Source organism: Podarcis pityusensis (assembly GCF_964106645.2).
Source record: "Podarcis pityusensis genome assembly, chromosome: Z".
Classification (NCBI taxonomy): domain Eukaryota; kingdom Metazoa; phylum Chordata; class Lepidosauria; order Squamata; family Lacertidae; genus Podarcis; species Podarcis pityusensis.
In genome coordinates, this window is record NC_138044.1 from 29,944,297 (window position 1) to 29,971,729 (window position 27,433).

Sequence of the window (27,433 nt, forward strand, 5' to 3'; positions counted from 1 at the left end):
CTCCTGAAGATGACTTAAGTCATATTCTCACAACCTTTGGGCATGTGGCAAGCAGGGGAAGAGAGCTTCAGCTGCCCATGCATGCTGACTCCTAACCATCATGTCTGGGATTCCACTTGGATGTTCCACTGCTGGAAGCCCTCTTGGTAGTTCTTCCACCCACAGACGTGTGAGGAATGTTGGCCCAGGAGAGAGATCTTTCTCTGTGGCAGCCACTGACCTATGGAATTCCCTGCTGACAAAGGTGTGCATCTTGGTTATGCAGCTTCTGTCATGTGCTGGAGACACACCATCTCTACCCTCAATGTAGATCCCAGACATGGTGCGTTGTGTGGAGGCCACATTAGAATCCTAGGCCCTCTTTGCAGATATAAACAGCCAAGCCAACCACAGCTAGAGACTCTTAGCTTTTTCTATGAGAATAAGGCAATTTAACCTACCCCTGGGCAGAGGTTTCAGAGTCACCATAGCAAAATTCCTAGTGCACTCTGTGTGTGTGTGTGTGTGTGTGTGTGTGTGTGTGTGTTACTTTGGCTTATATTTCTTCCCCTAAAAAAAACACCTGCACTCAACTATCTCCACCTGCTTCACCAAAATTTCCGTTTACGTCCCTTGAAGCTCTTCCACTGAATGTGTTCTGTGCATGTGAATTTCTGACAGCACACAAACACTCCTGAAGCTACTCAAAATGATAACCCCTGAGACATAATTAAGCTGTTATGCGCCAGAATTCAGCTTTGTTATACTTCATTAGTCCCAGTAAACAAAAGGCATTTAGTTTTAAGACCACAATATCTACGTGCATGAATATGCAACAGAAAATGATGGTTCCTATTTTCCTTCTTTACTTTCTACTGCAGTGTGCAGCTATACTATCACACTTGTCACATTTCATTTTGTCTTTTGCCTCACATGTAGCCATCACAGCGTGGGTAACCATCCCTGGGTGCTTACCAGGAATGATGGGAGCTGTAGTCCCAACAACATCCGGAGGGCCACACCCCTCCTTTCCCCAGAATTGCAGGCACTTGGTTGGTTGGCTTCTTCCTCTGATACTGGGTTCATACAGCAGGAGCCTCTCGTGATGCTCCAAAGTATAGTTGGAATATAATCAAATCTTCTAATGCTCCCACACACAAAATACTCCATAAGTAAATGTCAACAGTGTTGCTGGATCAAATGAAGCATCAGTCTGTTCTACCATCCTGTTTCACACAGTGGTCAGAAGGATTATTCTGGGAAGCCCATGATGGGAGTAGGAAGGCAATGACACTTCTACCAGCCGAGAGACATAGCCAGTAAAATACCCCTGTATAGTAGAGACCGATTCATTAGGGCAAGTTTGCCCTGCCAACTTAGTTTGCCCCTAGCCAACCAGCCTCCCTGCCTACCTCCTTTTTACAACCAGTCTACAGAATGGCACTGGTTGTCAGCTTCCTCCTTAGTTTATATCAGCATTTTAGAATTCAGCAGGGAAGATGGGGATAAAACCAGAGTTAGTTGTTGGTTCTCCCTATCATAGTCTCTAGCTTCTCCGGCCATTTGCTCTAGCTCCCCTTCCTTCTGGCCTTTCTGCTTTCTGCCCTACCAGTCCCCAGCGCGCACCAACTTTCACTGTAGTTAACTTTCTTCTTAAGAGACTGTGGTGTCTCTCACAGTCTGTTTTCCTCCCTTTGGATAACTTTCTCATATGGTTATGGGTTGAAGATCTAATCCTTGGTGGTTCCTCTTGCCTGAAACGATTATAATTAGGTTGGTCAGGCACAAAAGATGACAGGGTTTCTGCACCTTTAGTGGCTGTATGGTGTAGAAGAGGACATTTCAGATGCAGCAGAGGACTATTGTCCTATTGGCAATGCTGAAGTAAGATTGAACTGCCAGGCCATTTTGCTAAATATGGAATGGGATGGAACCTCTTGTCTGCCTTAGGCAGGGATATCTGAGAATTCAGAATGAAACAGAAATGGAGTGGAAATTGCCAGTGCTTATTTGTCCTGTTTCCAGGATAAAAATAAATAAATCAATCCCATGAATACAATTGGTATTCCCCATTGTTGTTGCCTTCAGTCTGCAAACAATATGTAATTGATTATGTCTTCCACCCCTTATGCATTGTGTTTCCTTTGCATTGGAATGAATGGGTGGACTAACACAATGAAAATGTGATTTACGTAATTAATTGCGTGGATTATGTAATTTTGCCACAGTTGACAGCAACGTGAATAACGTGCTGCTGTTTTTTTTTAGCAAAACATGAACTGCAGCGGAATGGAATAGTGCTGCATGCAACAAATGCAGAGTGGAATGGAAAACGATGCCTTCTTACATGCCTAGCCCTCAGGCACCAAATGTCTTGGGCCAACTACTTGGGCCAAGTAGTGCCCAGGTGCCTACTTTGTTGAGTTTTAGGTAGCAACTTTAAGTTGTAACATAGGGCTGCAGTCTAAAAGCCTGGGTGAATAAAACTATCTTAGACTGTTGCCTAAAACTCTGCAAAATAAGCATTGAGCAGTCTCACTTACTTAAGTAAGACTGACTTTCAAGTAGATATTATAGGATTGTACTGCTAGCTATTGTTCTAGTCTGTTTTACAAAGCAATTCTCTGGTGGCTGGGTGTAGGGAAAGCCTGTGGTGGAGGGACTGCTACTCCCAAAGCCCCACCAGGCTTGTTCTGGCTACAGCAGAAGGTAAAGGTGGCTTTTTACCTTTGCGTCCCTCACCAATTCCTTTTCTTTCTTTTTAAAATTATCCCCTCCCATTGGATCCAGTGGAAGGGGAAATAACCATGGCATCTCCAGGACTGGCAAAGTTTCTATTTCACTTTGGAAGTATGTTTAGGAAATTGGATGGATCTAGCAGCTCCCCAATACATTTTTGACATGCCCCCAGAAACCCATTTCTCAAAGAAAGTCCACAGTATCCAATGGCCTCCCAGATATTTTGGAGGGAAGCTATATTTTAAACTCATTTAGGACTCCTTTTTGTGGGCTTAATCTGCAACATGTGATTGACAAAATAGTGCATTAGTGGTGGATTTTTACTGGACTATCCAAACATCACTCAACTTTATTATGTCTCCCTAAAGTTATCACGTTATTGCCATCTGGACAAAAGCAGCATGAAGAATCCTCATCATCATTATCATCATCAGTGCTGTTTTCCTAGATCAGTGCTATTTTATGCAGCATTCCACAGGGCAGGCACAACTACTGAGAAGGCCCTCTGCCTGGTTCCCTGTAACTTTACTTTTCACAGTGAGGGAACCACCAGAAGGCCCTTGGAGCTGGATCTCAGTGTCTGCGCTGAACAACAACAATAACCCAGAACATTTTGTGGCATGAAAAGGTACAGGGTTTTCAGCAAGAAGCTCAGGGACATGCGTCAATTGGAAACTAAGCAGCAGTATGTCCTTGCCCAAACCTTTTACAAGCGCAAATGGTATTATTGAAAGCCAGATTGCGTCAAGCGGCTTCGAATACCACCATGAGCAAAAATAATCATGAATGCACAATGAAAAGGACTTCTGGAAGGTCCTTGAGTTAAAAGATAGTTTATAAATACTTCTTAATAAATAACAGAGGTCAACCAGTTCTTGGGTCATCTTCCTATAAAATGTTCAACAAAAGATTGTGTTTCAGGACATTTGATGCATCCTTATTTGAGCACAGGTTTTTAATTGACAATATGAACCACCACGAAACCACGTCAGCTACTTGCACTAAAGTGTTTTTCAGCAAAGCAGTTGCTCAGAGTCTGGCATTTTATATTGACTGCAGTTACTAAGGGGAAATGCCTGCTAAAAAAGCCTGTGTATTCCAGCTGAGTTTCTTTTCAACCTGTCCTCGGCTCTTTCACAGTTGGGCATTTCTTGAAATTACTGTTTTCATTACAGCAGCCGTGAGAAATGTACAGTTGGTAGCCAAAACCAGGATGATAGCATAATGGGAGGGAAGCACTGAAGAAATAAAATTTACAGCAGTTGGTTAAGAGCAACTGTTGAGTGCATTTTGGAAATCATATTTTCTACCTTGCGCCGGGGGGGGGGGGGGAGAGTTTAAAATAGCAGTTTAGGTAGAACTATTGCAAGACTGAATTCGTGTCCATGGTGTTTCTGGTTTATTTGATCTAACCTGGCATATATTCTGCTTTGCCGGTAGCACTCAGGAAGTTTTGGCCTGTGTGGATTCAGAGGGCTTTAAATGTACAGTGGTACCTCTGGTTACGTACTTAATTCGTTCCGGAGGTTCATTCTTAACCTGAAACTGTTCTTAACCTGAAGCATCACTTTAGCTAATGGGGCCTCCCACTGCCGCTGCGCCGCCGGAGCACGATTTCTGTTCTCATCCTGAAGCAAAGTTCTTAAACTGAGGTACTATTTCTGGATTAGCGGAGTCTGTAACCTGAAGCATATGTAACCTGAAGCGTATGTAACCTGAGGTACCACTGTATAGCAATGTAAAAAGCAAAATCAACCTCCCAGCTCAGGAGGTGAGAAAGCCCCAGTCCCTGTCTTCCACCCAATCTTCTATTTTCTTACTTCCTTCCCGGCACATTTTGTGCTACATGGAAAGGTAAGCCTATTGACTGTGAAGTCATACAACATTTGTTTTCTGGATCGTTAGAGTGGCATTCCTCAGACTGCCACTGGCTCATGCTTTCTGGGTGTGAGGAGCAAACTAAAGGTTTCATTTCACTTTTAATTTATGTACTGCGATACACAAGGCCGTTTGCAGCAACAAAGACAGTACATCTTATAATAACCTGGTTCAATACAAAAAAGTCACAATAAAATGAAACTTTAAAACGGAACAACATAACAAAGAAAGTAATATTCAATTATCTATTGGACTGTAATAGTACAGTGGTGCCCTGCAAGACGAATGCCTCGCAAGACGAAAAACCCGCTAGACGAAAGGGTTTTCCGTTTTTCGATGCGCTTCGCAAGACGAATTTCCCTATGGGCTTGCTTCGCAAAACGAAAAAGTCTTGCGAGTCTTGCGATTTTTTTTTGCTCCCCCCCCTTTTTCTAAGCCGCTAAGCCGCTAATAGCCTTTTAGCCGCTAAGCCTTTAATAGCCGCTAAACCGCTAATAGCGCTAATCCGCTAAGCCGCTAATAGGGTTGCTTCGCAAGACGAAAAAAACGCTAGATGAAGAGACTCGCGGAACGGATTAATTTCGTCTTGCGAGGCACCACTGTACACAGCAAAATTAACTCTCAGAACATCGGCAAATACTAATTAAACAAGAATTCACTCTTAACAATTAACAAAAAATAATTACTAAACTATGATCAATAAATATAACTACAAGTAACAATGCATAAAATTCCACAGTACATAAAAAACAATGTAAAAGAATCAAATTGAGAAACAAAGACACACAACTTTAAAAATTACTATTTTTTAAACCCCTGAAATTTTCTTCTCCCTTCCCAGCTGCTTCTACTGTTCTTGAAGTTATGGCCTGGGAGAGGCTAATTGCTCAGCTGGACTTGACTGAGGGTGGGGGAGCGAGGCTCTTCCCCACTTCTTTGCACTTCCTTGCTGAGGAAGCTGACTTCTGCTGAATTGTTTTAGAGTGTTTCTCTTGTACTGTGCTGATCCTCTATGCATCTCCACAAATGCCAGTCCCCTGGAGTGTGTTTGGCTTCCTTCCCTGGAGACGTACAGTAGCAGTAGAGCCTGAAGGCTGAGTGCAGAGGAAAGGCATGGTTTTGAGGGTGGAGGATAGAAATGCATGGAAGAGGGTTGCCTAATAGTGAAAAGTGATAACTCCCCTAACATTAGCAGAGTTTGGGGCTGGAAACTATAAGTAAAATTGGAGAATGTTCGCAGGGGGGACAGGACTGTGCATCAGATGTGCATTGAATGTGATTTAAATGCATGGTGCAGATAAACACTTAAGAGTGCATAACCATGTCCCACTGTTTCTCCCCCCCCCTTGCTACAGATGTGTATCTTGGGAAAGGCGGAGTGGCTAATGGAGGGATCCAGTACCCCACCCCTATCTACATAGGAGTCAACTCCTAGGGGCCAAGGTCCCTTGGCCCCCCTCCCAATATAATATTTGAGGGGACTGGGACTCCCCAAAGTTGATGGGCATTGCCATGTTGCATGCACAATGTCATGTGATCAATTATGTGAGGCAGGGCTTACCTACCCCCCCATATTTTATTCAAGTTGACACCCCTGCCTATTTATATCCAAATCAGCCTTCCTCTGCGATTTTTAGATGCAAAGACCCAGATTCCTACAACCAAGCCTACCATCTTAACTTTTGCTTGGCCCTTAATTCTGCCAGCGCGCCAATGAAATAGGGCTGTGCATTCCTGTTCAAGTGCTTTAATTAAGATTTGCGCACACGGCGTAATTTATGCTACTGCTTCATTTCTTCCTCACAGCATGAGTTTGGAAGATTTGTTATATGCAAGTAGCTACTGGATGTATTAGACTTGGAGTGAAAAAAATAATACAAAACTGATAATTACACAGAACCATCTTTTAAAATAAATGTTTAGGAAGTGGTGTGGAATCGAAACCTAAAATTAAAACATGTGAAGCAATTTCATAAATTGCTTTAAGGATGCAAACTTTGCTTCGTTAAATGGTGTCTTTAACTAATGCAATGTTGGCCGGATGCCCAGGTTCGATGCTGTTGTGCAACACTGGACTAACTGGAATATTAACGTCAGGAGTCATGACCCTTTTCACTACAAGGTCGTAAAGGCAATTTAAAGGTCTTGCCATCTTTGCTAGGAAGGTGTGGGGGGGTGTTTCCCTTGGTTTTACATCCTGCCCTAAATAGGACTAATAAATTTCATTTTGGAAAGCGTCACTGTAAAATGCCACACCAAATAAAGTGAGGTCTAGCTGCTGCAATGCACTCTCAGGCCCCATCTTCACTATACGTTTAAAGCAGATTCATGCCACTTTGAATTGCCATGTCTCCCCTCAAAGGATCCTAGGGCATGGAATTTGTTAAGGGTGTTGTGAGTTGTTCAGAGACACCCCTGTTATCATGACAGAGCTACAATTCTCAGAGTGGATTAACAAAGCTTCTTCTCTGCCAGGGAACTCTGAAAATTGTACGTCTGTGCAGGGAATGGTTGTGGGGAGGGGGTGTCTCCTCACAACTCAGCACCCTTAACAAATTACAGTCCCCAGGGGGGAAGTTATGGCTGTTGAAGTGGTATGAAATTGCTTTGATGGAACGTGAAGAAGGGGCTTGCAACAAAAGGTTACTGTATGGAGTTTTCCTGTTCCAAGTTTTCAGCCAGCCAGTCATTCTGTCTTCAAGGATACTCCATTCCATGGTTTTCTGTTCCTTAGGAAGTCCTCCCAATGCACCTAAGTCTTCCTGTGCATGCTTCAAAGTCCTCATGAATGCTAGAGTCAATAGAATTACCAGTGCTATACTAGGTGCTAGGCAAGGCCGTACGTACACAGCCTGAGGACATCTCACATAGAGCATGTCCCAGAAATAGCATGCGGTCTTCAGGCCAGACCAGCCCTCACCTTTCAAGGTAAGGCATAACATAGCTGGAGGACATTGCAACCTAGAAATAGTATGTCCCAGAAATAGCATGCTTCCCCAGGCCACTTCAGGACTCACCTGACATACTGTTTCTGGAATCAGCTTCCACATTTTGAGAAGGGGATCTGCGCAGAGCCTGTGGGGAACCTACAGCCTACAGAACTGCAGGTTCAACACATGGAGTCAGAACCAATATCAGTACCCATCATTCTTGGAATGTAGGAAGCTACCATGGGCTTATCTCGCAGCAGAGGCTGGGTCTAGAAAACTGCTCAGAATTGTAAATTTCCCACAAAGCCACACAGCATCACCCTGCAGGGCAAGGTGCATAATTCAAACCTTGGGCAGCTTCCCAGATACAGGCACTGCTCCCACATAAGCATTTTCCCAAGTAGGGGGAGCAGGTCATGAACTAAAGATGTGCTTTGCCAGGATGGGTGGACATCCTCAGATGTTCCTCCACTGCTGTCCGAAAAATGCCTGGCTCTGCTTGCTTTGGAGATGGGAGGAAATTTCAATTCATTCCACATTTAAAAACTAAGCTATTTAATTCACACTTTCCAAAACAATGCACGAACCAAAGCACAGCTATCCTTCAAAATTCACATTTTTACAACATCGTCCTCCCACCAAGCGACACGCAGGGAAATGCATAAATTAATGGGGGGACGGGACACAAAACGACACATCCTATTAGGGATCATTGCTTGGCAAAAATGGGGGATATTACACAAAATTGCATAAAAGGGTATGGATATTAGAACAAATCAGCACTAAAATACTGGCAACTTTTCATGAGGACTTTAAAAAAAAAGGTTGCAGAAATGCCGAGGAAGATTGAGGAAAGGAGGAAGTGAAATGGACAGGTTTGCCCACCCCTACTCACTTCTTGCCCTTTCTTGGAAACTTGTGCCTCCCTTCCAGGCTTCGTGTTGTTGAGTTGGAAGGGACCACGAGGGTCATCTAGTCCAACACCCTGCAATGCAGGAATCTTTTGCCCAACGCAGGGCTTGAACCCAAGACCTTGAGCTTAAGAGTCTCTTGCTCTGAGCTATCCTGCGCACATTTTGTGACCATCCTGGGGTTGGGGATGAGGGCATTCCCACACAGTGTGTGAACAACTTTTTTCTTGTGCCAGTGGAGATTTGGGACACTTGTCAGACTTCAGTCCCAAATCACTGCCAGTGTGCACCCATCAAACACATTTTTAAAAGTTATTTGTACCGTGCTTCTGATATAGACTCAAAGCAACAAAACATGTGCTTTGTCTGAGTTTACCGTTTCTTTTCTCCCCTGCCTCTCTACCACCAACACCACCTTTGCCCTGTTGTTCACTTTCTGTCTTCCTTTTGCTCCTTTTCTGTTTTTCTTCTTCCCCAGCACGGAATTTAAGAATTGCAAAATGTTTGCTGCTGGAAGCAACATTCCTTCTTGTCTCCTCCCTCCCCACTATCCACTAGTGGGGGAGAAACAAAATAACCTCAAAGGCAGCTTTTTATTTTTAGCCTAGCACACACACAAAATTCTGCACGTCTCTGTTGTATCTTATGATGGGTTTAGCGTCAGCTTACTGAACTCGAGAGATAAGTTAAGCCTTCTGGCATTGAAATTGCTGCTGGGTGAAAGGGGGAAATGCTTAGGATGAAGGATCTCTAATTTTCAAAGCTTGGAAAAGAAATAGAAATGTTTTTGTGTGGTGTGCGGAAAAAGTGAATAGAGTACAACAGCATCAGTGATGAAGATGGGACCACTTTACATTGGTAGCTCAATAAATTGCTTATCTTGATACTCTGCATGCAGTGTTGGAGAACCAGAGATGCATGACTGGGAAAACAGCCTCCCAGAAGCCTAGCTCACTATAAGCATTGCTGTTCCAGCTAATATTCTAGACCCCATTCAAATGATCAGGGACTTCCATTATTATTGTTGCTGTTGTTGTTATTGTTGTTTATCCTCCTCCCCCCTAAGGTCCATGGGAAAAAGGTGTGTGTGTGTGTGTGTGTGTGTGTGTGTGTAAACCTTTACTTTTGCATAATGAATGTAACGGTTGAAACTTGTAGAGTTTGCAGAGAATTCGTAGAGATTCCATTGCGTGGACAGGCGGAGCCCCCAGATCCCGCGCGGTCCCCCCGTCATGTGGAATAACGACTCATGACAGCGTGCTATGGGATTAAATTGGCCACAACTTTATTAAATTTCAAATGTGGGTAGACCTTGGCTCAGGCATTGGGTGTTCTCCCTCCCCAGTCCCCAGCCGGGGACCTAGGGAGCATCAGGGTTATCCAGTGGGGGGGGATGGGCCGGCTTTGGAGAACATATGTTCAAGCAGAGATAGCCGCCCCCGTTACGCCGCCGCCGCAGGGGAGAGCAATGACGACCTTTCGGCGTACGGTCAAAGCCTCCCTTCAGAAACCCCTTTAACGGGAAACCCTGGTATCGCCGCCGCAAAGAGGAAGATGGACTAAAGGATTCCGCCCAAGGCCTGATACCGCCACCCGAGACCGCAAAGATTGCGGTCTCGCCGCCAAGACTACCTACATCTGAAAAGCCACTTTGCCACGTTCCAACCAGTCAATCAGGCCATGCCTGATGTCGCTCAGCCAACGCTCGTTACCAAGGTCCGATAGGTGCACGCCATCAGGCCGAAATAGCTCCTGCATGTAAACTTTAATGTTGGGGTGTTTCACAACCCGACCTCCCATGCGAGTGGTTGCAGAGCGCACTGCCCTATTGATTTTTTCCACAGTGTAATTAAGTCTAGTGGATTTGATGTTGCCCCGCCAATGCAAGCGTGGCAGAAGTTCGGACCAGAAAATCATGATAGTGGGGTGAGTGGCGTGTACGCTTTCCAGGTCTGCGATCGCTGTTTTGATCAGAATTATGCTTTTACGCACGACCAAGTCATTTTCGCCGAGGTGGAGCACAACCACGTTTGGCGGGTGGCGGAACGCAAGTTCGTGACGCAACCAAGGGAGCAGGGCATCCCACCGCATTCCACGTTGTCCGAACTAGGAAATGGAGATCTGCAGTGAGGATTCCCAGGTAAGATCCTCCCTCTATTGTGTGGGCAGGTAATCCCTCCCCTACCTGGCCTGGTCTCCTTGGCAACGCTTCCCCCAGGTGGGATTGGACAACTGACTGAGGTAGGCGGAGACCTCCAGGTATCCCACCTGAGGGAAGGCAAACCAAGCCTATGCTGTTGGAGCCGCTCCAGATCTAGGGGTTGCGCGCGTCCACGCAAAGGGCGCCCCCCGTTTTAAGCAGGGAGCGGTCATTGTTCCCGGAACCTTTCCTTGCTTTTGCATCATAAACACAACTGTTTGACTTACAGCATCTTGAAGAGAATCACAGCCCTTTACCATCTGAGAAAAGAAGCAGGTTTGAAATCTGATGTGGATCTCCTTGATCTCCTAATCTCGCAAGGCAAATTTCAATAGGCAGGCACTCCATTCACATTAGTGCAATTAACTACAAACATAAGCTGAGGCCTTCTGTGATTTACAGATCAAAAGCCTTATGCTCAGATCTGATATCAAAAGGTCTATTTAACCTCATGAAGCTCATTGCCCAATTAAATTAAAACCAAGCTTCAGTCTTGCCACTGTGAAAGCCAAGGGGATTGGTTGTAATGAAGTTTCAGGTTGTAGTGGATAGGCAGGCAGAGATAGGTGGGCAGACACACAGACTTCTGTTATAGACAAACAGTCAGATATAGATAAAAACTCATTCATCATTAATATTTTGATTCTATTCTTGTGGCTAGATGGCAAAACTCCATGCTCTGGAGTATGAAGGAGGCAGATTTCTCAGTCTATTGTAGAACAGGCATGGGGAACCTCAGACTCAGGAGTTGAATGTGACTCCATCTACCTCTTTCCATTCCCCAACCCCCAACTACACCTTTCACCAGCCCCACACCGTGCCCTCATCTGGGGCTTTTGCCTGGATGAAATGTGTCCTTTTTTCTGCCAGAACTCACTAGAACTCAGTTCTGGCACCTCTCAGGTAGGCGCATTGCCATTATAAAAGAACAAAGTTCTGGGTAAGTTCTAGCACCTCTTTTTCTGGAAAAATAGCACTGATTGTGATTATCCTTCTTGCTTGCCTGGGTGGTTGGGTGTTTGACGTTGGCATGGAATAGATAGATAGATGATAGATAGATAGAGAGATAGAGAGATAGAGAGATAGATAGATATAGATGGATAGATAGATATAGAGAGATAGCCTTACTGTACAAACATGTGCAAAGAGCCACATCTGTTCCTTCCCTCCCTTTTGTCTCTGTCTTAATGCCTACCATGGGAGGTGGCCCTCAGAGGTTTCACCATGAGAAAATATGGCCTTCAAGCTTTAAAAGGTATCCACCCCTGGTGTAGAATAAACCCCTCCAGCAACTGTAATAAATTTCAAAAAATCAAATGTCACTGCTACCATATTTACAAGCAAAGGTGAACTATTAGCACTGTTTATTCCACCTGTTGAGTAGACAGCTGAGCTCATGACGGTTGTGATATTTATTTTTTCCTTATTCATGCCCAGCACTGCCTAGGAGCTTTTAAAAATCAAAATATGTAATTTTTAAATGGACTGTGTAATTTGTGAGTTTTCACCTGTTGCACCAAAAATCGGGTGAAGTCACACCAAAGTCACATTTTGGTCTACCATTTTGTTTCAAAATGGCAGCTGATGTCCAAACATCAGGGAAAACTGATGCCTCCACCTTGGAAAACTTGTGTGCTGAGTTTGGTGAAGATACCTTGAGAGGAAGCCAAACGTATAGAGGACAAACAAGCAAACTGACAAACTACTTTCCAAAATGCACAGTAGATATGTTTATTTCATTCTGTTCCAAGGAGGCCCCTCTTCCACTGTATCCTCAGAGCAACCCTGTGAGGTGGGTTGGGCTGATTAAGTGAATGGCCAAAGGCTAATGGGATTCATGGCCGAGTGGGGATTTGAATCTGGGTCTTTCCCATGCCTAGTCTGATGCTCTGACCATTACACCATGCTGTCTCTATAGAATTTCATGTCGCCTAATCTTTGTTTACTGTACCTTGGGTTCCATTTATCATTAAAAATGTAAGATAATAATCTTATTTATTGCACTCTAACAGCTAATATCCCTTATCTCCATAATGAAAATTAAAGGGTTATTGAAGTACAGAATGCATTTTTATGTTATGAAGGCAGTGATTCCTTCATTGCAGAGTAAAAAAAGCAGAACCACCACCACCCCAACCCCCCCCCCTTTCTTGACTAAGCCCTGCTGAAGTCTCAAGAGCATCTATTAAACCCTTTCAGAGAGTACAGCTTTCCTGCGAAAGCTGCTAATTTGACCAGCCAAGGGGTGGATTTATTTTTTCTAAACAATGGCGCAGATGGACATTTGTCCATCATTCTAATGCATGCTCCCAGTCTTGCACAGGAAGGGCATCCTCAGAGATGGCAGGGTATAATTCACTTCCTGTATTTAGATTAATTGTAAGCAAGAAAGTTTCCAGTTAAGGCCAGCTGTGCTGGGAGCATTACAGTGCAGTCCTGTATTTTTGCATTGCAGTAAAACCTGGCACATGTCTCTTCTGTAAGCATGTAGAGGTTTGCACCCTCCTGTCTGTCTGTCTGTCTGTCTGTCATCTACGTATTTTTTGCACCATAACACTCACTTTTTTCCTCCTAGAAAGTAAGGGGAAATGTCTGTGCGTGTTATGGAGGGAATGCCTACGGGTGGCATGCCTACGGATTTTCCTCCTCTAAAAACTACGTGCGTGTTATGGTCGGGTGCATGTTATAGAGCGAAAAATACGGTATCTTCTTGCCCACTCTTTAGCCAAAAAGGCTCCCAGAACAGCTTGCAAAAATTTCCAATGCCTGCCCTTTGAGCAGGGACAGGGAACCTGTGGCTCTTCAGGTGTTTCTTCAGCTGGCATAGTCAATAGCCAATGGTTTAACAATGAATTCCTCTTCCCAGGGAACTCTGGGAATTACAGCTCTGTGGGGGAAACAGGGCATCCTAACAATTCTCAGCATGCTCAACAAACTATGTCTCAGGATTCTTTGGAGAAAGACAAGACTGTTTAAAGTGGTTTGATACTGCTTTAAATGTGCAGTGTGGATGGGGCCTTAGAATGCATTCTCAGAAAGGCTGTCTTTGCAGTTAAGGAACAGTGCATACCCTCCAACATTTCTCCAATGAAAATAGGGATGTCTCATTCCATAACAATAATTTTCCTATTTATACCCCACACATCTTTCTTGGTTGCCCAACCACTCTGGGAGCTGTCAACATATATAAAAACATAATAAAACATTGGGGGTCAGATAACTTTACACCTTCCAACATTTCCCCAATGAAAATAGGGACATTCTAAGAAAAAGTGGGACATTCCAGGATCAAATCAGAAACTGAGACAGCTTCTCTAAATCAGGGACGTCCCTGGAAAATAGGGACCCTTGGAGGGTCTGACAATGAATGTGTGTTCAGTGACCCTGAGTCTTGCTTATTTGTTTTATGTGTTAAACTGACTAAGCTTCTGAATATAACAAGTTCCTTGCTGGATCAGACCAAGGTTGGCCTAGACCAGTAGTAGGTGGTTCACCAGAAAATGTCATATAGCCTGGCAGGACACCGTGGTATTATCTCCGGTGGCATATGTGTACTTTTCTCGCTCTTCTTCGTCCTCCGTTATTGATCACATTAATGAATTTCATTTGATTCTGACGAAGATAATATGTCAGTCTATTTTTGGACGGCTGGGTTTTGTTCATAAGCTACTGGAATATTAAATTTTGAACAGAATGTAGGCCCATAAATTACGGCTGTAATATGACCTGAAATGTATGTGATTGAATTTTAAGATTTGATAAAGCTGTACTCAGACGCAGCAAGAGAAAGAATTTAGTCTCTGGTTTAGTTTTGGGGGAAGAAAGGGAATGATTGTAGCCTTCCTCTGTGCTCTTGTTGAAATGGGTGTGAACATTTGCTGTGCAGTGAGCTTGGGACCTGGACAAAGAACTTGTATTCCCACCTTTTCTTCCATCCCTTTATGCCTTCCCCACCCTTGCTGGCCAACTCACATACAACTTTAGGACTGGGATAGGGAACCTATGGTCCTTTAGTTATCGCTCAGTTCTCACCTGTTCCGACCCTGGGCCAGGCCATACTAGCTGGGGCCAAGTTTACAGCAGTCCTCCTCCTATTTTTGTAGACCCAATAGGAAATTCTAAAAAATAAACTGCTTCATCATTGGACACAGGGAGTGGAGAGAGTTAAACCACCCAAATGGGACACATTTGTCAATGTCTAAAATTAATAACGTGAGAATGGAGAGGCCGATGAGAAGAACATCGTTTAGCCTCTAAATATGAATAAATTATAGGCCAGAGACAGAACTGAGTGATGAGGCTCCTCTCTTCAAAGGCTGTTTTACTGGAATGATTTTGCTTCCAGTCCACCATCATTTAGAAGAATATCAGGGTGTTTCATTCATATTTTAATATTGTACTGTTATAAAAAAAAGTTACAGTATTCATGGCTGAAGTTTTCATTGCGACCTTTGAAAAGAAACAAGCACAAACATACTGAAGTGGACTCTACAGCACAAAAGCTGATGCCACAAAAAACTTGTAAGACATTTAGGACCCCCAAACTACTGAATAGGGATCTCAGAGAATTCCATCGAAAACAGAAATGGGAGTTGAAATTCCAAAACTGATTATTGGTTTCATGTCTGGAATGTAAATCAATCCAACAAATACAATTGGTATTTTGCTACTTTCAGTCTGCAAATGATGCATAATTGATTACTCTTTATTTCCATTTGCATTGCATTTTCTCTGCATTGAACTGAATGGGATGGGGCAATGTAGTGACAATGTAGGTTATGTAATTTACATATTTTTTGCAATTAATAACATAAATATTGCCACAGTGAATAATGACATAAATAATGCCATTTTGGGTGGAAGATGAACTCTAGTAGGACAGAAACAGTGCTGCATGTGACAGATACAGGGCAGAATAGGGAAAGATGTCTTCTTCCTTCCCTACTACTGAATGGGCAGTGGGCATGCTCCGTGGGCATGGAATGGTGGCTGATAGCTGTGGGGGTGGAAGGTGGGCATGGAATGAAGTGGCTGGAATCCTGGAAAGCAGGCACTCACAATGGAGTATTTTGTTGCTTTGTCGCGTTTCTTTTTTTGTCCTTTTCCTAAAATGAAAGCTTTGCCCTAGAATTTAATATTCGTAGCCAGCTTACACCTTGTCAGTGAGCATTAGTGTAACCGCTCGAGACAGTCAAATCTTTTCTCTTCCTTGGGCAAGGATGTGTTATCAATGTTGTGGAAGCATTTATATCCCTGGTCGGCAACTAGTTTTGCTGGAAACTGCTTGCAGAAAAGGCTTGTGTAGCTATGTTGTGCTCTGGTTTGTTTACATACCGCTTTTTGGCCCCAAGGCCCCAAAGTGAGGAATAGTGTATTAACACAAAATGAAGATACAACAGAAGTACAGTAAAGGAAAAACCCAGCACCCACTAATCACACTGGATATGCATTTGTGAGTTGCATTTGTGATCCCACCACTGATGAGGCTCTCTAGCATTCTACCTCTCTCTTAAAGTTGGGTTAACTCACATCTCTCACACACATGCAATCCTTCCTTAATCCTTGAATCTCTCACCTGTGAGCAAGCCCATTCACAACCAATCACCCACAGAGAATGCTCTCAGCCTTGTCACACTCCAGAAGAGCAGCCACAGGGGCTGGTTCACTGGTGGTCACCCGCCACACCCAAATAATAGGCTCTGCTCCTAGAAACCAAGTAGAGCTGTGGCAAAGATCATGCTTTTCACAAGCAGGATGACCTGACCAGATCTTCTGGCTCCTCCAAGAGAAGCAAGGTGGACAAGGAATGTTTGATCTGATGCAAAATACTCTGTTTTGGTTGTTTGCACACAGGCTATGCATTCATGAATTCCATTCATCCTTTCACCATAGATGCAGCTTGGAGAGAAACCAGGTTGATTTACATATATTCACCACCCAGCTGCTTCAACCTCTCACCTAGGAGTAAGCTCATCCACAGTCACACACCCCTTGTGCACCAAGGCCACACACATCCCCCTCCTCTCTGTGTACTGCTACCTAGAGCCCTTTGCCAACTCCACTGCTCATTCACATCTCTCATTTCCCTATTGGGCTGCCAAACTGCCAGATAACACTGCTTGGGTGAATGAATGTGGTCCATTGTAAGGGGCTCTGTCCAGTTGCTGACCCCTAATTTATGTGGAGCTCAGGATTTTATATACAGTTACAGGTGCCACATAATACTCATTCCACAGTTCTAAGGGATTGATCTTTTAGTTTGACAGACATTAGTACTGCCTGCCTATTGATATCAGCCAGGTGCTTGCTTAAAACATTTTTGTTTAGACAAGCCTATCCAAACATGTAGAAGTTGCATGAGTTTTATTCCTCTTTAGCTATTGTTGATTTCAGTCATCCTTTGAATGTTTTAAATTCCTGTTTTTATTTGAATTTCACTGTTTTATTTCATGTTTTTCTTACACTTTTCTAACAACCATGTGGTCACTACATTTTGTTAAATAAAAGGAAAAATATTGTCCATGTTACCCTCCCATCAACAGTCAGCATTCTCTAGCCATTAACCAAACCTAGTTCTCATTGGGCTGTTGTTTTTTTGAGGAAGGTATGGGATTCTTCCTTTGCATTTTGTTTCCAAAGATTTTGTGTATTTCTGCAAATCTCAGGGTTCCCTCAAAGTTGGTTAACATCTCTCAGAAATAGCAGCCTGCTGGACAGAAAGGAGGGGTAGAGTGGGCACACCCACATTTTGCTGCAATCTTGCCCATCACTGACTTTGGCTCTACCCATAGTCAGCATGCACCCTTGACAGATTACCTGAAAAGTGTGTGCTGTCAATAGAAATCATTTGGCCCACCCTTGCGGTTCAACATCAAAACATGGTCTTTGCAGCATTTCTGCAATGATGCCAGCTTTATGTTGATTGCACTATTTTAATTATGCTTATATTTCTATGCACTGCACTGACTTCCCACAGTCATTTATACCATAGTCTGGTGCCAGAGTTGAAGCAATAGATTTCTCCACAGGAGGTTGTTGCGAGTGTAGTTGTATGCAAGCAGAATTAAAAAGCCTGTATATCAAAGGTGTCAGCTCCCAAGCAAAGATTACCCATGTCCTTTGATCCCTAGACAGTTTTTGAATCACACAGGCAGCACACCTCAGGGAGGCGGTTGGGAGGAGAGAGAGAGAGAGGGAGAGTGTGTTTGTGTGACCTTGGTGGATTTTATGTTGATTCACATGCAAAATGATCAAGAGTCCCGGCTTGAACTCGGAAACCCTATTGAATGTTAAGCTAGAAGATAATGACATGACCTGTAACGTTTGTGTGATAACACCCTGCTGATGAGAAGCATATTCCAGACATATTTCTGCTCTGCAAAGGAGACTGGACATTTGCCTCTGTCCTCTTAGATGTATTAGAGACATGACAAGAGGAATAATTAAGAAAAATGGAGGCTGGTACAGCCACAGCAGAATCGCTCCCAGGAGAAATCCTTCAACCCTTCCAAGGTAAAGCAGCAAAGTTGGAAGATTAATGATGCTGGTCAGCACCTAGCTCTAATAGATAGAGTACCACAAATTCTTACATGGAGCACCCATAGTATTGAACAAGCATCTTTCTTGATGATGATGGGTTGCAGTGCCTGTCAGGAATATTCAAACCATTCCTGGCTGCATGAATTGCTGTGTGTGTGTGTGTGTGTGTGTGTGTGTGTGTGTGTAAGACAGAGGGAGCCGATAGTTAGCTATTCAAAATTGTTTTGAATCATAAAAGCGTAAATGGGTGCAGACCTCATATTGAAAATGGCAACATTCAGAAAGCAGTGGGAGAGTATTTCAAACACTCTATCCCTGACCTAAATGAACTTCAAAAGGAGAATTCGCTACAGAATTGGCCAGTTGGGATGTATCACTTAAATTTGGTTCTATTCATTTAGGACTAGATAAACACCAAGGTTTTGTATTAGCACTGTGGTATGAAAATCAGAACAGCAAAGCTGAGTAGATTGTGCAGGTGAATAAGAAGCCAAGGTTGCCCCCACTCCCCCATCAAATAAGGCAAAAATCCATTCTCTCATAACATTAGAAAGCATTTCCTTGACACATTTTCTTCCCAGGAAGCCAATGGATTTTAAAGCAGAGGTTAGCTTTGAAAGTTTCAACATGTCAGGAGTCTCATAGGCAGCAAATTGATGTGAGTGAAATTGGACAAGTGATCGTTCACACCGTAGTTTCAGAGAACAAGATGAGAAAAAGCTGTTGATTCATTTGTTAGGCAAGCAGAAGGGGGGCAACTGGCAGGTTAAACTGATCGCACAACAATCTGAGTAATGAATACAAAGTGAATCATTTTTGTGTATTTTCTGTAGAACATGGATGGGGAAACTGTGGCCCTCCAAATGTTGTTCGGCTACAGGATCCCCATCCGTGCTGTATGTCGGACCTAGGCTGGAAGCCTCCAGTTGGTGCAAAATGTGGTGGCTAATTCGTGAGGTCATACTACCAGCATATAGCTCCAGTACTTAACCAATTGCAATGGTTGCCCATATACTTCTGGGCCAAGTTCAGACCTCTTGATTTAATTTGCATGTCCCTTGATAATATCGGTCCAGGAATTCGAATCACAGGATTGTAGAGTTGGAAGGGACCCCAGGTATCTAGTCCAACCCCCTGTAATGCAGGACTTTCAACTAGGTGGCCTTCCAACCTCTGCTTAAAAACTTCCAAGGAAGGAGAGTCCACCACCTTGAGTCTGTTCCACTGTTGAACAGCTCTCACTGAACTGCAGGTGGCATCTTCTTAGGGAAGTATCTTTGAGCCCTGGACTGACTCCGTCTGCCAGGCTGGCCATTGGATCCTCTTGGACAGGAACTCCCTCTTCTAGTTGAGCCTTGCTTGAGCAACAAGGTCTTCTTGAGCTCTGGTGTGTGCCTGTATTCTTTATTAGCCTTCAGTGCTGACTAGGGGTGAAGGAGAAATTAAAGTATGTCCAAAAGCCACATCTGGCCACATCAGGGGAGTGCAACCCCATCCAGAGAACTCCCAGACATAAGAACTTGGGGTGCATAATACCTCTGTCTTTCCAGAATTCAGCTTCCCTTTTTTAAAAAAAGAAAGAAATCCATATATTGCTTTTGGGGGGGGGTGAAACATTTCTGAGTATATTATCTGAACCAGATAGGGTTTCTCTCCCCACCCCTTCCCTTTTCTTTTCACAGTGAAATTGCTATGAGGCAGCAGCGGATAATCCTATTTGATCAGATTGCAATGTCTGACTGTCAGAGTTTCATGGAAATCCCTTCTCATCGTTACAAAAGTAATCTGATCTAATATGCGTGCATTTACAATCACGCAGTTATCTTTGAGATTGAGAAGAAAATGCAGGGTGCTGGTTAAATTTTCTCCCTGTTTTCCCAGGGATCCAGAATGGTTTGCAAAGCCTGCTGCTGAGCTGCCTCTTTCGCCTTCTCTGCTTTAAACTGCTAATCATGCAGGGGTGTCATCACTGGAATGTGGGAGGGGGGAACTCTCAGAAGCAAGCCCCCCTTCTTCATTACTCAATCCTTCAAGTCACCTCTGCCCAATTTCCCCTCACTCAAGGCTCTGAAATTTACCTTGTGGGGGGCATTCAACACAAGGATTTCCACTTGTACCACTGGACCCCCTCCCTTCCCAAAGTCTGCACACATCATGCACTCTCCCCAGATCTGCTCTAGAGGGTTGGGCATGGCCCTAGAAGTTCCAAGTCTTTTGGATGTATTTCCTGGGCCCTGATAACCGCTCAAGCATGCTCTGATCCCTGCCTCAACCTTTGATTCTCCTCCCTTCCAACTCCCAGACCACAAGGCTGGGAGAAGGGTAAAGGTGCAAAGTCCAGTGTGCGCAGAAACACTCACTTGGCAGTCTGAAGGCCTTCACACCAGATGTCTCTTAAAGCAGGTGTGTCTGCTTGGGAGGAGGGAGATGTCCCAGAAGACTCAGCTGTAAACAATGACCCAGCAGATGACCAGGGAGTTGAGTAGGAGGTCAGTGGGTGGTGAGCCACTGGCTATTGGGCCCATCTTGGCCCACCATGGGGTCCAATTCCACTTCCCCCAAACACACCCACTTGCCAGTCAGTTATCATCACTTTATGATGAGTGGAGTAGGTTCAATTCAATTTTGCATTGGCTATGTCTGCCAGTTATCCACAGAAGCAGCATTTTAACCTCCCACTCATCACAGGGTGGCCCACCAGGCAACCATAGTTTGGGTCCTAAACACAATCTGGTTTTGCAAGATGCACTGTATTGAGATTAAATGTATTAATGCCTGGACTAAAGAATGCAACCTGTTACTCAGCCAGGAATACCACATGGGATGAGACCTTCAAAGCTGCTTGAATCCAGAGAGGTGCTCTTACTAATTATCTTATATGCATCTATTTTCACCCTCAGCTTGCTAAACACTTTAGCAGAGGCTGTTCGTTTTGTATAGACATTTTGACTGTCTCTCCGGCAGATGCCTCCAAATTAATACAGCTCGTGAATTGCAAATTAATGGCTGCAATACATGAAGTGCTCTGTGTCGTCAGCCCATTAATATGAAATCAGGAGGTAATGTCAAAAAATGATTATAATTAAGGGCCTTGGTGTAGAAATCTTGAAGGACGGTGGTGCTTGCCATTCCTTTGGATTCAGCAGCACTACTTGAGTGATGAAGTACTCCTCAAGCTAAGTGGGGTTTTCTGTGTCAGCCCTTCATTAATTAAATATCAATTTCATAGATTTTGTTAAATAACATATTAGTAATCAGGCTAAATTGATATTTATCACCACTACAACATAGCTTCCATTGCAGAGTAATTAAATCTGATGACCAGTATCAGATGTGTACCCCCCTTCCTTTTAACTTTTGTGTGTGCTAAAAAAAGAGGTGAAATACTTAAAAATGTCATTCATAAACAAACACAAACCTGTTGGTTTCAAGGTGCAAAATTGAGATCCTCTTCATTTCAAGTCCACCACTACCACCACTTTCTGGAGTCCATTTCACAGTCAAACAGCTCTTGCTATCAGAAACATTCTTCCTAACATTCAGTCAGAATCTCCCGTCTTGTGATTTGAATCCATTAGTTCTAGTCCTACCCTCCAGAGCAGCAGAAAACAAGCTTGTGCTCCATCTTCCCTTCAGATATTTGAAAACAGCTATCATATCACCTCTCAGTCTTCTCTTCCCCAGGTTAAACACACACAGCTCCCTCAACCACTCCTCATAAGGCTTGTTTTACCAAACCCTGTTGTTTTCAAGACACAGTGTTGAAACCCAAATACAGCCCCATTGGTGTACGAGGTTGGCTTGCGTATAACCTATGGTGTCTTGTGTTAGGATCGCACAAAGGTGGAAAGCACTGGGAAATTTCACATGGATAGAGAACATTGTTCTATGTGGTATAAATGTGGATTTATGTAAGAAATAAATGTTACAAGTTGGAGTGCTCTTCATCAAGATGTCCTACTCCATCATTCCCCCTCCTGGCTGCAGTAGAGGTGGCATGGGGGTGGGGGTGCCAAGGAAGGTGGCAGATCCAGTCTCCATGGAGCACAGCACAGCCATTGAAGTTATTAAAGTTACTGAATCTCTGGTGCCTAGCATTAACCCATTGTACCTGCAAACTGATCCCACCCTGAACTAAAAATTAAATAACAATTTGAACGAGTGTATGTTGGCTCAGAACAAGACAAGCTTCTTGCCCAGAGCTGTTGTGCTACTAAAAAGAAAGACAGACTTTGGTTAACCCCTATGATTTTAAGAAGAGCTTGTTTGAGCAGGGCAGACATTTATGGTGCAATCATCTTTTATCTCTTTAGTTTCACTTCTTGGAGTGTCCCAGTGAGGAGTCTTTGCAGACTCTTTTGTTCAGCAGCAGGAATCATTTCTAGTTTTCAAAAAGAAAAAAAGGTAGTGGAATTGAAATTGTGGTCTTCACAACCCATGATATCCAATGGGTCACTACCCAACCTGTTGTGAAATGGGGGCTTGGTACTTCCACATGATCAAGCCTTAGAGTTGGTGATTGTGTAGAAGAGCAAGGAAGAATAGGGAAATGGGAAGAAATACAGTTAATGAAATGTTTAAAACAAGGTTAAATTTGGCCTTTAAAAAAATTGTGTGTGTGTATATATATATGTATATATATTCTAAATATTCTCAATCCCCAAAGGATTCAGATCCCAGTTTTGTATTTATTGACTGTAGCTGTGATACCCTTTTTTATACATTCATAAATCTTTGGATAAACCTAATAAATAAGGAAAACTGGGGAACATTTGTGGCAAGTCCAGTGGCATATTCTATTTCTAGCGTGGCTGTGAGTAATGGCTATGTAAATGTTTCGTGAATGGTGCTATTGAAATGGCGAATGGAGCAACCGATGTGTGGTTGAATTGTGAGTTAAGTAAACTTTTAAAATAATAATTTTCTTTAGATATAAAAGCATTCCTGAATGTTAATATTCGGAGAGCTTTTAATTCATTGCAGTTTATTTATGCTTTTGTATTTTTGCAGTACAAATTGTATGTCATTGTATCTGGAGAGGGGTGTATGTGCCTGTGTGTTTGTGTGCCCCTACTGAGAAGATCCATTAAAAAGCAACTGTACCAAAAAGGAATTACTGTGAAAATGAGAAATATTTAGAAAGGGGGCCAAATTTTGTCCTCGCTCAGGGTGCCATATTACCAAAGTCTGCCCCTGACTTTCTGCATTCTGAGCATGTGCTCTGTTGCTGACGGCCGAGCGGCATGAAATAAAAAAGGGAATGTGATGTTGATGTTTACACAATTTTACATTCAGGCAATAAACATATCTAATATACTTTGTGGCGGGGGGAAGCTTGCTTACAATCTGTTTTGCTTGCCGCTCTTAAACGGAACCCACATGAATATTTGAAACCCTGCCTTTCCTCAGTAAGCTCAAAGTGGTTAACCATTTGTCTCATGCTACAGGGGCACTAAACTTCTACTTGCTAGTGGTGTAGTAGCACATTTTGAGGGCCAGGGGCCTTGGCAGTCCTGCAGCAAAGAACCCAAGGAGAGTCCAAAAAACAGAGACACCTGTACTGATCCATTATTACCATATTTTTTGCTCTATAAGACTCACTTTTTCCCTCCTAAAAAGTAAGGGGAAATGTGTGTGCGTCTTATGGAGCAAATGCAGGCTGCGCAGCTATCTCAGAAGCCAGAACAGCAAGAGGGATTGCTGCTTTCACTGCACAGCGATCCCTCTTGCTGTTCTGGCTTTTGAGATTCAGAATATTTTTTTTCTTGTTTTCCTTCTCCAAAAACTAGGTGCGTCTTGTGGTCTGGTGCGTCTTATAGAGCGAAAAATACGGTATTTTATATATACACATGTGTACACATCAAAGAGCAGAACAATACTCAAGTTTCTTAGAATCTGCATAACTTCAATTCTATGCATCATTTCCTGGTTCCAGAGGTTCGACTTGTAAAACACACTGAGCTTTTAACAAAAGATACTCAGCCGGCAAAAATGCAGCTTTTAGCTGGTAATGCCAGCAATCTTGTGAAAAAGTCACTGTTTAAACTGCAAGTATGAAGGAGGAACTCCATGGGGTGGGGGAAGGAAAGATGTATTGACCCTCTGCTTGATTATTTCCCTCCTTCTCTGCCTTACTGTGCACTGGTTTTTCTCATTGCAAAATTGAAAGTCTCAATTAGCACTTTGTTCACTTGCCAGAGCAAGGAGGGTCCATAAGCTATCTGGTGCTCCAGCAGATGGCAACCCAGAGCTGAGCTCCCCCTCCACTGTATTATTGCAGGGAAAACATAAGAAGTTCCCTTGCATAATTCCTGAAATATTTCTAGGATTGTGCACGATGCTTCTCAGCCATATGCCCCACTCAACATTAACTAACTGCAACAGCTATTACACACGAGAATCTTACGATATTGAAAACATATCTTGGGGCGGGGGAACAAAGCGCCTTACCATTCACTGTTGTGACTGGTAACAGCTGACTTGCAAAAGTCCCAGGGTGCAGTTTTAAAATGGTTCACACATTTCCCCAGTGTTTGCAAATAGACAAATGGTATGACAATTTTTAGAGCATGTCTGCCTGGGCTTTCAAGCTGTTTGACTGGCTTCAAAATCTATATCATTTTCCTGCATGCTTAACTTTGAAAGGGGCAGGGGGAAACATTTTCCTAATTTGAAAAACAAACAAACACCCCACACTTTTTACATCATCTGTGGACACCTAAAATGTTTTACAAATTGTTTTCCTCCCAGAAGACTCTCCCTGACACAGTTTCCTCTGCTTACCTGTTCCAAAGTTGGCTACTCTAACTAACTTCCTCTAGCAAGGGAGACTGGTGCATGGAAGCAATCGCATATGGCCGATACAGATGCAAACTTGCACCTGAGTATACATACACATTTACATTGCAGTGTTCATACAGGCCACATGGTTGGGTGAATTCCTTGAGTCGATGGGGACACACATCCGCATCTAGGGTTCTGTGAATGTTCACTACTCAGTTTTTTAGCCTTTTCCTAATTAGTCCCTTCCCTATAGCAATGAGAATGATCCTGAACATTCTGTGACGCCAAAAGCATCTCAGGTAGTGTCTGGACAAGATCACAGACGGACAACCAGGTGGCAGACAAAAGCCAGTTTTAGGACCAAACTAGACAAGACGTGTGTGTGTGTATAATTAATAATAATAATAGGAGGGACTGTGGGAAGAAGAGGGCCAGATTCATAGTCATAGAGTTGGAAGGGACCACGAGGATCATCTAGTCAAACCCCCTGCTATGCAGGAATCTTTTGCCTAAGGTGGGACTTGAACCCGCAACACTGAGATTAAGAATCTCTTTTAGACCAAAATTGTGATACTGGGGAGGTTAATCCTTCTCCATAGTACCATTTCCCTGACAAGAAATGCTCCCCAACGCCTAGAGATATAATCTGCCATTATGAGTGTGTGTGTGTGTGTGAGAGAGAGTGTGTGTATCTACTATGTATCCACTAGTAGATATGTGTATCTACAGTGGTGCCCCGCAAGACGAATAACTCGCAAGACGAAAAACTCGCTAGATGAAAGGGTTTTTCGTTTTTTGAGCTGCTTCGCAAGAAGATTTTCCCTATGGGCTTGCTTCGCAAGACGGAAACGTCTTGCAAGTTTGTTTCCTTTTTCTTAACACCGTTAATACAGTTGCGACTTGACTTCGAGGAGCAACTCATAGAATGCTGTGTGGTAGCCTTTTTTGAGGTTTTTAAAGACTTTGGTGATTTTTGAAGCTTTTCCAAAACTTTCCCGACACCGTGCTTCGCAAGACAAAAAAAATCGCAAGACGACAAAACTCGCGGAACGAATTAATTTCGTCTTGCGAGGCACCACTGTACTAAAAATTGTAAGAGAGCCTGTGTACAGATTGCCTTAGCTTGACCTTTTGCTGAATTTATTGAAAATTACCTATACCAGATTAAAAACGAAAATGAAACGGCCCCAAAAGCATTTCCATTACATCTCTGGTTTTTCTAGGTTATGCGGTCAGTATTTCATTTTTCGTGTAAAATCATTGTTCAGAGCGGGTGCAACTTTTCAGCTTCCTTCCTGTTAGAACAGCCGTGGTGGTGGTTTGGGGTTTGTTCTGCTTCCTTGTTTTCTTGGAGATAATGTAACTTTGATCATATTCGGGAACTCTTTCATTCTTCTCAGTTAACCCGAAATGCTAAACGTCACTCTCTTCTTCTTTTCTCCTCTTCCTTTCTGCAGAGAGCAGGAGAGGCAGTCGGTGGTGATTCTGAAAGGTAACTATTCTTTGCCTTCTTACTAATCAAATTGTAATTAGAGAGTTGCTGCCCTAACTGAGCTTCGAAAATGTGCTTGTGATTTTCAGTTCCTTGCAAACTTTGCACTTTGTAAAAGGTAGCCCTGCATAGTTTGTCAAATAGCATGTAGCCAATAATGAACAGCATTAAAAAAAACCTCTCTGAAGTGGGCCATTAAAGATTACATGAGAAAGAGATGGACGCTGGAGAATGACCATTTTTAGTCATCTTCACTTTTTTTGGTAATTTAATTTTAAAGCAAATATATATATATATAATGGATTTTTAACATGGAGCAAATATTCATTTATTCTGATCATTGCATCACACCTGCCATTTTTTAAAATAAAAAATACGGTTTTATCAAATGCTAGTCTATGCAAAATAGTCTCATTGAAAATAATGGACATGACTTACATAGCTCCATTAGTTTCAGTGGGTTTGCCCTGAGTGTAACTTAGTTGGATGCGTCCTTTCATGTTTTCAAAGATGTTTACAACATGGGATGTGTCAGCTACACGTTTGAACAATTTTTTCTTTCCTTGTTTTAACGTCCAGTGACGAACCATTTGCTTCCTCCCCTCCCCCCACCTCTTTCTGACTATTTTTGCTTGCTTTTAACAAGATCTGCAACTGGTCATGATGTAAATGCATTTAAGGTTTTAAAAGTATTTCACAAAAAGACCTAGGGGCTGTTTCCCTTGAGTTGCTGTGGTGGCCTCTGGACTGTTAAGCTTTAAAGCAGAGCTTGGCATATTCATGGCGGTTAAGGCTATCAACAGCGACTAGTCATAATGGTTGTGTACTGCCTCCAGCATCAGAAGCAGTCTATCCTCAATACTGGTTGCTGGAAATCACAAGCACTTAGGATCCTGGTGGGCCACTGGGAGCACAGAATGTGCCATTGGTCTGAACCAATAAGGGTTTTCTTATGTTCTTATGGGAGGCTGGCCACTTCCCA

At 43.2% G+C, this 27,433-nt stretch overlaps 1 protein-coding gene across 2 annotated transcripts in view; it reads left to right on the forward strand.

The window, feature by feature from the left end:
* The window catches only part of LOC308468814 (connector enhancer of kinase suppressor of ras 2-like), a 317,637-nt gene that overhangs the window by 224,644 nt on the left and 65,560 nt on the right, over positions 1-27,433 (forward strand). For both annotated transcript variants that reach the window (XM_080991239.1, XM_080991238.1), the window contains exon 14: positions 26,417-26,451. In XM_080991239.1, coding sequence (XP_080847365.1) covers positions 26,417-26,451 — 35 coding nt within the window. The remainder of the gene's footprint in view (positions 1-26,416; positions 26,452-27,433) is intronic.